A 12,672-nucleotide genomic window follows, 5' to 3' on the forward strand; every position below is an offset into this window, starting at 1 on the left:
AGGTTCTGAGACTTGCAATCCTGTAAAGACCACAAAGACCATTCTTCCTTTCCTAGACATAAGAAGCTATTTAATCATGCATTACTCATGGCAGAGTGCAACAGCAAGGAGATCCATTTAAATGACTTGCATTATGGTCTCATGTTGCAGTGGGGAAGATTTAGGTTGGATATTAGGAAAAACTTTTTAACTAGGAGGGTGATGAAGCCCTGGAATGCGTTACCTCCTTCCTTCAAGGTTTTTAAGTTCAGGTTTGACAAAGCCTTGAGTGGGATGATTTAGTTGGGGATTGGTCCTGCTTTGAGCAGGGGGTTGGACTAGATGACCTCCTGAGGTCCCTTCCAACCCCGATATTCTATGATTCTATGATAAGAGATAGGTATTGAATCACACATATTTCATAGATTCATAGATATTAAGGTCAGAAGGGACTATCATGATCATCTAGTCTGACCTCCTGCACAACGCAGGCCCACCCATTCCTGCGATAAACCTGTCACCTATGTCTGAGCTATTGAAGTCCTCAAATCATGGTTTAAAGACTTCAAGGTGCAGAGAATCCTCCAGCAAGTGACCCGTGCCCCATACTACAGAGGAAGGCGAAAACCCCCCCAGGGCCTCTTCCAATCTGCCCTGAAGGAAAATTCCTTCCTGACCCCAAATATGGTGATCAGCTGAACCCTGAGCATATGGGCAAGACTCACCAGCCAGATTCCCAGGAAAGAATTCTCTGTAGTAACTCAGATCCCACCCCATCTAACATCCCATCACAGGCCATTGGTTTTATTTACCATGAATATTTAAATATCAATTAATTACCAAAATCACATTATCCCATCATACCATCTCCTCCATAAACTTATCGAGTTTAATCTTGAAGCCAGATAGGTCTTTTGCCCCCACTGCTTCCCTTGGAAGGCTATTCCAGAACTTCACTCCTCTGATGGTTAGAAACCTTCGTCTAATTTCAAGTCTAAACTTCCCAATGGCCAGTTTAACTTGGAGGTCCCTGGTGTCAGCTGAGATGACAGCAATCATACTAGTATAACTGAGGTGGTAAACCAGTAGCAAATAATTAACCCTTGGGAGGAAGGGGCGCATAGAAGGAATTGTGACTTTCTGATCATATCCATTTGTTTTTGTGTCCACATTGGTACTGAGCTTAAATAATTCCTCTCCCTCTCCGGTATTTATCCCTCTGATATATTTATAGAGAGCAATCATATCTCCCCTCAACCTTCTTTTGGTTAGGCTAAACAAGCCAAGTTCCTTGAGTCTCCTTTCATAAGACAAATTTTACATTCCTCAGATCATCCTAGTAGCCCTTCTCTGTACCTGTTCCAGTTTGAATTCATCCTTCTTAAACACGGGAGACCAGAACTGCACACAGTATTCCAGGTGAGGTCTCACCAGTACCTTGTATAATGGTACTAACACCTCCTTATCTCTACTGGAAATACCACGCCTGAAGCATCCCAAGACCGCATTAGCTTTTTTCACAGCCATATCACATTGGCGGCTCATAGTCAACCTGTGATCAACCAATACTCCAAGGCCCTTCTCCTCCTCCATTACTTCTAATTGATGCGTCCCCAGTTTATAACTTGTTATTAATCCCTAAATGCATGACCTTACACTTCTCACTATTAAATTTCATCCTATTCTCTGTGTGTGTGTATATAAATCTCTCCTCTGCTTTTTCCACCAAATGCATCCGATGAAGTGAGCTGTAGCTCACGAAAGCTTATGCTCTAATAAATTTGTTAGTCTCTAAGGTGCCACGGGTACTCCTTTTCTTTTTGCATCCTATTACTATTACTCCAGTTTACAAGGTCATTCAGATCCTCCTGTATGATATCCCGGTCCTTCTCTAAATTGGCAATACCTCCCAGCTTTGTATCATCCGCAAACTTTATTAGCACACTCCCACTTTTTGTGCCAAGGTCAGTGATAAAAAAATTAAATAAGATTGGTCCCAAAACCGATCCCTTAGGAACTCCACTTGTAACCTCCCTCTAGCCTGATAATTACATTCATTTCAGAACAGAAGTGTTCACAGATGTGTGTGACAGCGCAGAAATTTTGAAGTTATTTGATAAATTCACAAAAATACATCAGGCAACTTTTAATAAAATTAAACCTTGTTTTTCTAAATTTCAGGGTGACTTTTCATGCCTAAACACTCCTAGGTGGTGTCACATTGTCCATATTTTACAAGGAAATAATCCAAAAGGTAAGATGGCTACACAGGAGTGATATAATAGAAAATGCTGTGACACCATAGATTGTTACATGAAAATATGTATTATGGAATTACATTGCCTACCAAATCAATTCAGCTGTCCCCTCCCACATCCTTCTCCCCCATTCCATCCATTTCCCTGGGCTCTGATCTTTATTTCTTGTGAATACCTAATTAACAAAGGAACTGATGTTTTCAGTCAGTTGCCTGTCCCGAATTTGTTGATCATGTGCACACTGGGGAAAACAGCCAGAGCTGAGCTCAGTGCTCCGCTCATATCTCTGAGAGTGCTCCATAAGAATCCAGACCTTTCAATGAGCTTTGCGTGATTAGAACCCAGACCCATGTGGAGCTCACTGCAGGACCAGGGCCTAATTCAGTAATATTGCATGAAGAAGTTTTGCAACTATCCTAGCTTTCAAGGATTGTAGACATGCTATTAATGCAATGTTTACTGATAGCTTTATGCCTTACTATGATATATGAATGTAGGCACATTTCCTTTCTGAGTGAGTAACAGTCAAATGTTCCCATTCATTGCTTCAATAACAAGTATTAAATAATGATTCATCACATGGACTGGCTGAAAAGTTACTAAACTTTAAAATCCTCCATTTTATATTTCAAACTGTTTGTCATTTTACAGTAATGATGGAAGACTAATGAGATTAACATGTAAATCAGGACACTTTGCAAGTACTCCCTCTTGGGTACTACAAGACCAGTGCAATGAGAAGATCAGAACCCTACTGAAATACAGGGGGGAAAACCCTTCACCAGTACTACAATATACCACTGGAGGTCTCCCTCCTCCTTTTACTATACACAGCTTAAAGTTTTGCCTTAGTATCCTAAAATAAAAAAGAAAAGGAGTACTTGTGGCACCTTAGAGACTAACAAATTTATTAGAGCATAAGCTTTCGTGAGCTACAGCTCACTTCATCGGATCCGATGAAGTGAGCTGTAGCTCATGAAAGCTTATGCTCTAATAAATTTGTTAGTCTCTAAGGTGCCACAAGTACTCCTTTTCTTTTTTGCGAATACAGATTAACACAGCTGCTACTCTGAAACCTATCCTAAAGTAATGTTTCATGCTAGAATAATTCTCATTAATGTTTTACAAAAGAGAAAAAAATATAATCACCAATCCAGAAAATTACAAGTGGTGCTGTTGTTGCTGTTTGACATCACATTTAAGGGATTCAACCATCTATCAAACAGAAAGAAATATGCTATGTAAATCAATCATTAATGTAGTTAGGGACACTTTGCACACTGAAGGATACCTATAGTTCTGTTCCTTGGGTCTTGACATCTTCCTATAACACAAGGCTAAATATTAGACCCCATCAAAAACCTGTCAAAAAGGAGTTATTAATATGAAAGGGAAAATGGTCTTGTGGTTAAGGCACTGGAGTGGGACTCAGAAGATTTGGGTTTGATTTGTGTGTGTGACCTTGGGTAAGTCACCTAACCTCTTGGTTTCCATTCTGTGAAATAGAGATAATAATTACTTCCTTTATCTGTACTTTTACCTGCCTTGTCCATTTAGAGAGTAAATTCCCCAGGCCAAAAATTGCTCCTTAATGTATGTACAGCACCTAGCACTATAGGGTCCCAGTATCAGTTGGAGCCTTTAGGTGTGTATGTAATATAAATATTAATCAATATGTTTCAATGAAGCCCAGCTAACAATGTAAAACAAAGTGCACTTTCAAAACAAAGCCATATCTTTTAAAAACTTCAAATGTTAATAAGCCTGTAAATGAAGATTTATGGGATCCAGCCAGTTCCCCACTGTCAAATAACCCTTCAGCACTCACTGTCACCCCACCCTACCACCTAACCCTGCCCAATGGAAACTTCTGGCACTTAAAGTTTTACATCTGGAAAATGATAAGGGCTCCGAGCATTTAATGTGGATAAAATACTTTCTTGGCCTCCTATACCTCCGCCCACACACATTTATTTACTGCAATATAAAATGGACTTTTCAAATCCTTAACTGATGGGTTACGGTGCTGACTGTGATAGGGTGCAGAGATATGACCAGGTTCTCCGCTAACAAGAGGCTCCATTTTCCTTCTCTTTAAGTACATGCTCAGGAGAAGGCTGACTTGCTGACTGTCACTTCCTTCTGCTATGCCATGTCGTCAGCTTACTTTGACCTGCTCAAATATTGTTTGGTGTATTGATGAATGTTGTCTTTATCAGTGTAATGTGGTTGTCTTCTTTGACCGTGCCTGTCTATAAACATCATTCTTCTACTTCACTGATCCAGACAATAAAGAAATTCAAATGTATGCTTATGGCTTAAAGATTTTCATTTGCTCATTTTTGATAGAGCAAGATGGGATTTCAGTCCATACTTCAGAAATGTGTTATAAGAGGCAGTTAAACATGATCCACCAACTTCCTATAAACATTTGCCAAATGCTCTAAAGCAGTTTTCTTAGTATAACGTACTATTCTGTCTTTCTATCAAGATTCTTATAATATAAACACATCTCCGGAGTATCTGAAGGCTGTCCAAGAGATAATTGGTGTCCAGGGCTAACCTGCAAGATAATTAAATTCCTGTGTTATAAGTTCAAACACCATCACACCCAAATATAGTACAACGTTGGAGCACGTTGCTTCTTTAGATACTCAGTGTGAGATGAGATTTTGCACAATATGCCATGTCAGCCTCTAGTAATTGGATATCACTGTCTCCGCAAGACTTCTTGGCCAGCGATAACTTGCACTGACACAAAGAAACAAGCCCACATTGCCCCTTGCCAATGTGAGGCACATTTCCACAATAAATAGACTTCACTCTCTTCTTTAGTTATGTTCCTAGCTGTTCTTATTAGCCTAACAGCACCATAGTTATGCAAAGGTAAACTACTGTCCTCCAACTCCTTACTAAGGCAAAACTCCTACTGGCTTCAATATGTGGAAAATACTGGACTTCTGTGGGAGTTTCTGCCTCAATAGGGATGGCAAGATCTGGTCCTAAATGAATACTGGGCTCACTGAAGCCTTTGAGAAGTAAAACAAAGCTTTGGCAGAGAATTAGGGAGAGGATCAACAAATTCAATTGCCTCAAACAAGTCACTGTTCTACTGAATACTGAGAAGTAGGAATTTTCTTGTGAATTTTATCAGCTGAATAGAGTAACCATAGGACAAGATAAATCTCATTATCCTGCAATATGTGTAAGGGCAAGTTAACCTCTTCCCAGGCACACACGAAGGTGGAAGGTGGAACTTCAAAGGACAAAGAAAATTGAGTATTATTATTTCTCACTAATAAAGCCATGGAGGCACCTTTATCGTTAGCCCAGAGATAAGGCAACAAAACAGTCCATCAAGTTCTCCTTTTATATACCCTGCAGCATATTTTAAAAAGCTGGCGAAAGAGATGGGCTTCCTGTTTCTTAGGCAGCTTTAACTTCTGTGACCAACACTAACAGAGAACCAAAGCTCATATCTTAACAGCTTTATACGGATATTTTTTCCTGACTCAATTTTCAGACATGCTGTGACAGACTGACAATATCCTACCTTATTAAATTAAGCTTGTTGTATTAAAAATGCAAATGTTTATGTACTCTCATGGACTTGCATGGAACTTCCTCAGCTGGAAGACAGAATTAATGCAATCTCTGGGAGATACGAGGAACCTCAAAGGACTATTGGGGACAATGCGTGTATAGTGGATTTCCTAGGAAATAACTGGGGGTAAGGGGAGGACTAATGACACACTTCAAAATGCATCCTTTTGAAGCTACCTTCAGGAGAGAGAAACCAATTATCTGTTAATTACCTGATCCTGGAAACTCCAAATCGGAGACCCCTAAATTGTAGGAAGGGCGGACTAAATATGTCATGAGTGTGCTGTTCTGATCTGAAGCTGAGATGAACTTGAAACTACAAAGAAAACCCTTGGGTTGGGTTTTGAAGGATTGTTCCTTCCATACTTGGGTTGGGGGGACATCTGGTAAGTTTATTAGCCTGTGTGTAAGTTATTTTATTATTTTCAGTAGGGTTTCTCTGTAGTGCTTTTACCTTAAGAATAAAATAGGCTTGCACAGGAAGTTGTGGATGGAAACTTATAACTGTGGGCAATTATTCTGGTATTAGTCTCTGAAGAGAAGGCAAAAGAAGCTTGCTTAGATAACCTGTCTTTTTGCTGGAATAACACAGTGAGGGTAGGGAACTGTTCAGCCTGGAGATATTCCATTCAGAAGGGAGAGAGAGACATGGATCTCCACCTATGAGATGTGACAGCCTGGGAAGCCTGAGAGTGGTGCCCATGATGTACCATAGAGGGGGAGTACAGGTGCAGTTGCCCTGAACTGTGACACATGCATTCTCCCAGTCAGCCATACAGACCTCCTCTCTCTACCTACTTTAAATAAGCAGTCCCTCCATGGCACACTTCATTGTTCATGTCTGAGTGCCTCTCTGCCCCTCTAATAACATACCAAGGAAGCAACATATTGGCTTTCAAGTTTCTCTGCCTTTTATTCTCCCTTGTAATACCAGAAGTCAACAAATGATGTAAAATATCACTTTAGGGCCCAATGTTGCAGCAGTGAGCAGAAGAGTGATGCTTCCCACTCAAGTAGAAATGGTAACCAGTCATCCCACCACCCCAGAACTGTCAAGGAGACACATGCAATGAGGTTATTCTTAAACATGTGGGGCTCTATTTCACATCCCTCCCTAATGAGTATAAAAGTAAAAGTTAATCACATTCTGAATTACATTCACTTACCCAGTTACCACTGACAGCTTTATTTTCTCCATTTTCCATTCCTGCAGGCAATAGCTCCTTTTCTGCTTCTTTTGGTAACTTTGCTCCCAGTTTGTCCTTTAAAGTGATGTTTTCTTCCATAAGTTCCTCCACTCGTTCCTGAAGGTTGATTTCAGACAATTTCAGCTCATAAACACGACAGCAAGATTCCTCTAATTTCCTTTCCAGGAAATCTTCATTGTCCTGGGAGTGCTGAAGTTTAGTTAGTAGGTCTGCTTGTTCTCTATTATTACCTTCTTCTTTTTCCTGTAACCTTTTCAGATTTTGCTGCAGTATCTGTATGTGGCTTTTCATGTAATGATCCACATCTTCAATGAGAGGTTTTATTTTAGTTATATTCACATCTAAGTGCAAAGACCCCTGAATTCCATTGAATACTGCTTCCAGTTTGCATCGGAGATATTGTACAGTGCCCTCTCCTAGCTCAGAGAACAGAAAAGCTGTAGTGGCATTGAGATCTAGGACTTCCTTTTCCAGCCTGGACACCTGACCCTGAAGGGACAACTCCCGTTCTCTCAACACTGCTGTCTTCTGCTTCTGCTTTTGTTTGTAGTGCTCGAAATATACTGACTGACTCTTTACTTCATCCTCTTTTGTCTTCAATTGGTCCTGAAGTCGCCATAGCTTTTCTTTTTGTTTTCTTTCTGCCTTTTCTTGTTTTTGAACCTGCAAATTTCAGGGATTAGTATAGGAATGAAAACAACAATAGGCAAATCTATGATTCAGGATCTCTTTTCACAATAGTTTTTTCCTTTTCTTAATGAAGCAATAATTTTTCCCATCTCTTCTGAACCATCTTTTGGCCAAAGCCCAGGAATAATCTGAATAAAAACTTTTTAGAAAATCAATAGGACTATATGATGTGGAGGTCAGAGCAGAATTTGGCCCATTAGCTTGTTGTTTCAACCACCACCAAAATATCTCAGTTAAAAACCATGTTTGCTTTGATATTTAATATTTTAGTTCATTTTGCATAATGTAGGATACTCATCAAATCAAAACCCTTTTATGGATTAAAATGCACATAATCAGTTCCTAACTATACAACATATTATTGTTTAATATTTTATACTGTAGTAGTGTCCAAAGGTCACAATTAGGTTCTTAGTCCATTGTACTAGGTGCTCTTCAAACACATATGAAAAAAACAGTTTCAGTCCCCAAAAGCTTACAATCTAACATAACAAGTGACATATGAAGTGTGGACGGAAGAGGTACAATGAAATATATAAATCAGAATTGGTATATTCATAAGAGTCAGTTAACCCATTTGCTCTCTAATTTAGCCATCATTAATTAGCTCAACTATTACAAGGCCTCTGGAAATGGGGAAGCAGTGCGAAGAAGGAAAGCAAAGGGGGCCTTGTTAGTCAGATCACAGAGAGTGTTCCACATGTAAATGAATATGGATAATTTTCATTTTCAGATGAACCATGTTATACTTTACATGAATGCGTGGGTCATGATATAAAGTCCAAATGTGTCAGATGAAAGAAAAACAAACATTTCTTATTTTATTAACTAGTCCTGAACCAACTGAAGGCCATCACATAATGCAAACTTGGGAATTTTTCAACAGATACTGAAGCACAGAGACGGTCTGAATGAGGCATTTGCAGTATCCCGTTAAGTACTGTTTCAGCTCAGTGTTTTTCACTCCAATCTATTGATTTTTAGGGGGCTTGCTGATGAAACAAAAGTAAGGAGATTAACACTAAGCATGAAAGTCACGCAATGTCCGGCAGGATCAGACTATTAGGTTTAAATGAAATTACCTTCTGATGGGAGAATAGAAACTGTTTAGACAAATTCTGAAAAATATATTTTAGTTTTAAACTGGTTGATTGAGAAATTACTAAATTTAATATCTGTTATACTGAGACACTACACCCTAAAAGTACCGGAGGAGTTTGAATAATGCTACTATGGTCTCAGCTCCAATGAAGGGAAAATCCCAACCGTAACCACCACTTGGGAGAGAGTGGGAGCACTCATTGAGTGGCAAATACAGCTTTGGAGACCAAGTGTTCACCAGTATAAGCAATGAACCCTATAAAAATGCCAATGGCTAACTAATCAAAGGAGCAATTAGGATAGAGCAGCTTTTGCCCTCAGAATAGGAAATGGCTCTCAATTCGGGTGGAGTGGATTGTTTAAAACAGTCTTGGGTAACTGATTTTCCATCTTCCAAGTAATGGTGACAAATTGGCCAGGACCTGGAATGTAGATTTAGTTATGGGTGGGTCAGGATATGTGGTTGAGACGATCGCTAGAAAGAAAATCCATATACTGTGTCTGCAGGAAACTATGTGGTGTGGAGGCAAAAGTAAAATCTTGAAAGGTGAATTTAAAAATTTTTGGTCTGGAGGAAAAAAGAAAACGAAAGGGGTTGCTGTTGTCATGATCCCAGTGATTGCACAAGGGTAGAAAGAAGAGAAGACCAATTGATAGTCACATGGTTGAGGACAAAGAATAGGGTTAGATGGGTGACATCAGCATATGTTCCATAACAAGGTGGACCTATGGAAGAGAAGAGGAGCTTCAGAAACGAGCTGGCAGAGTTGGTGGTTATGGTTGAGAGTCACACCTTGTTAGTGGTTGATAGTGATTTAATCTGTCTTTTTAGTGAAAAGAGCCCAGAAGAAGCAGTGGTAGGTAAATTTGACAAAAGAAATGCAGAAGGAGAGAGGGGGATTGAGTGGGGTAGGCTTAATGGGTTTTTTCAGTGGTGCTTGCATGGTTTGGAAAAAAAAAGAATACCATATGGTGACATATCGCAGTGGAAAAAATAAAGTCCAAATGAACTATATTTTGATGAGAAGAAAACATATGAAAATGGTGAAAGACATAAAGGTTATACCAAGTGAGTATTTGACAAAATAACATGCGATATTAATAGCTAAACTCCAACTGCAACCTGAGAAAACAGGAAAGAAGATGAAATTGAGGAAAAAATTGCATTGGTAGGTTTGTAAGGGGTGGGGGTAAAAAGGAAGAGTTCCGCCAAAAAGTAATTGAAGGCTTTCATGCTTTGCCAATGAGGCAGTGTGCTGAGTCCACTTTTCTTTATCTAGTTATGGAATTATTTAGTAGGAGAACCAAGCCTACGGAGACACAGAGAAAACATATATTGATGATCTGGTCCTTTTGACTAACAGCAAAGAGGATGCGGTAACTATGGAATCAGAGTAGACATCAGTGTTGCAAAATCATGGTTTGAAGGTAAACCCAAAGAAAACTTAAATTATGTAAGCAGGGAAGGTTGAAGAAGAGCTGTTGATTGAAGTATCAGGAGAGAAGCTGAATCAGAAAAAAAATAATTTATGTACTTGGGAAGTACACTTAGTGCCATCAGATGGAGAGTTGGAGAATTGAAGAGAAGAATCTAATGTGAATGGGTGGAAGTGAAAATGGTGGCAGGAGTATTATTGGGCTGGAAATTAAGTAATAAACTGAAAGGAAAAGCATATGCTGTGAGTGTTTGTCCCTGCCTGCTCTATGGAAAGTCTTACAGAGATGGAAGAAAAGAAGATACAGGTAATAGAAAATAATATACTGAGAAGAATGGCAGGCGAGGGGAGGGCAGACAGAGTGAATAAGAAAGAAATTATGGGGAAGATGAATTTGGGACCCTCAATGATAGCCTGGAGAGCACACATTTGAGGTGGGCTGGACATGTGATAAGAATGGGAGAAGAATGATCAGCATAGAAAGCATGGGAGGAAGAGAACAACAAGAAAGGACATGGAAAACTGAGGTTGCAATGGAAAGACTCTGTCAAGAGAAGTTTGAAGAGAAAAGGACTGGAACTCCAATTCGTATGAACCTGTTCCATGGACCAGCAGAAGCGTCAAAGAATCATGGGCACCTCTAACCCAAGGTAAATGGGAAAAGGAGTTGAGAAGTGATGCAATACTGAGACACTACAGCAGTATTACAAGTGTGCCTCAGTGTGTGCAAGGATAGCACAGTCGTCAGCATACTGAAGGTCGGAAATAACAGTCCTGGTGACCTTAGTTTTAGAATGAAGATGCCACAGGTTGAAGAGCTGGCCATGCATGCAATACTCAATCCCAATTCTGGAAGAAAGGTGGTTACAAATAAGAATCAAGATCACAGCAAGATAGACGGAAAAAAGGGTTGGGTCAATAACACTGTCCTGCTTAACACCAGCACAGATGGTGAACAACGCTGCCTCCAACCCATTACAAAGGACAGTGGTGGTCATCCCATCATCAAGTAGCTTGAGAATGCAATGAACTTCAACGGACAACTGAACCAAGACAGCACCTTCCATAATACCTCACGATTGATGTAATCAAAGGCCTTAGTTAGGTCAATAAATGCCATAAACAATGGCTGATGTTTTCTCCACATTTCTCTTGGATCTGTCATGCAACAATCCACCCATGCATTTGACTTGCAATCCACCCTAGAACTTTTCTTCAGGGCTTATTGTAGCCTGGGACTTATCATAGCTTGGGGTTTTCCCTCAATATTGGGAAGACTAAGATGCTCCACCCAGCCTGCCCCAGCACAAGTTGCTTCCCATTCCCCCACAAACTGTCATCGGTGGTGAACTCCTGGAAAATGTTGAGCATTTCCCTTGGTTCCCAGACAGCCAATCTTGATGTGGAGATAAAACATGGATCCATTGTGCCAGCGCATCCTTCAGAAAGTTGCTTCGTCATGTCTTTATTGACAGAGATATGCAGAAGGAAACTAAGATCCTGGTCTACAATGCAGTAATCATCCTCACTTTTCTTTATGGGTGTGAGACATGGGTGACATACTGAAGCCATTTTAAGTGTCTGGAGTGGTACTACCAGCACTACCTTAGGAAGATTCTCTGAATTAGATGGGAAGATCATCACACCAATGCCAGCGTTCTCTCTAGCTAATATCACCAGTGTTGAGGCGAAGATTATGAAACATCAATTTTTCTGGGCTGGCCATTGTGTGCATGCTGATACTCATCTTCTGAAGCAAGTCCTCTTTTCTCAACTTAGTCATGGTAAGAGGGCTCATAGGGGACAGAGGAAACACTACAAGGACACCCTAAAACTATATCTTAAGAAGGGTGGCATTGATCCCATGAATTGGGAAGAGCTGGATGGTAATAGACTGCAATGGTGTTGCATTATACATCAAGCTCAGCCCAGTTTAAAGAGAATTGTTTTACTCAAGAGGCTGAGAAATGGCAGAGCAGGAAGGAAAGTATACAGCATTCAAGCCAGAAGTTGTGCTCTTCCCAAGCAACCACCTGTTACAGATGTGGAAACACCTGTAGAGCACGGATTGGACTCCTCAGCCATCTTAAGTCTCATCAATGACCTTTTCCCCCCAGCAGACATCATCCTTGTATCAAGGGATAGCTGCTGACGACTACAGGTATACTATACTACACTGCCTTTTGCTACTTTAATGAGCTTCAAATGAAAATTTTGCAGTTGTAACTACTGATGAAAAGGAAATATACCCATGGAAAATAAACCAGTAAAAGTTGCAATACTGTGAACTACACTATATCAAGTAGGCTTAGCTTAGATGGATATGTGCTGTTTGCTTAGAGAATTTTCATTGCTCCTCTATTCAAGGAACTCATCAGATGAGCTATGAACCAAAGC

General features: G+C 40.0%; 1 protein-coding gene across 6 annotated transcripts in view; it reads right to left on the reverse strand.

The window, feature by feature from the left end:
• The window catches only part of JAKMIP1 (janus kinase and microtubule interacting protein 1), a 381,847-nt gene that overhangs the window by 95,535 nt on the left and 273,640 nt on the right, over positions 1-12,672 (reverse strand). For all 6 annotated transcript variants that reach the window (XM_043512461.1, XM_043512463.1, XM_043512464.1 and 3 more), the window contains exon 5: positions 7,007-7,711. In XM_043512461.1, coding sequence (XP_043368396.1) covers positions 7,007-7,711 — 705 coding nt within the window. The remainder of the gene's footprint in view (positions 1-7,006; positions 7,712-12,672) is intronic.

Source organism: Dermochelys coriacea, chromosome 4 (assembly GCF_009764565.3).
Source record: "Dermochelys coriacea isolate rDerCor1 chromosome 4, rDerCor1.pri.v4, whole genome shotgun sequence".
Taxonomy (NCBI): domain Eukaryota; kingdom Metazoa; phylum Chordata; order Testudines; family Dermochelyidae; genus Dermochelys; species Dermochelys coriacea.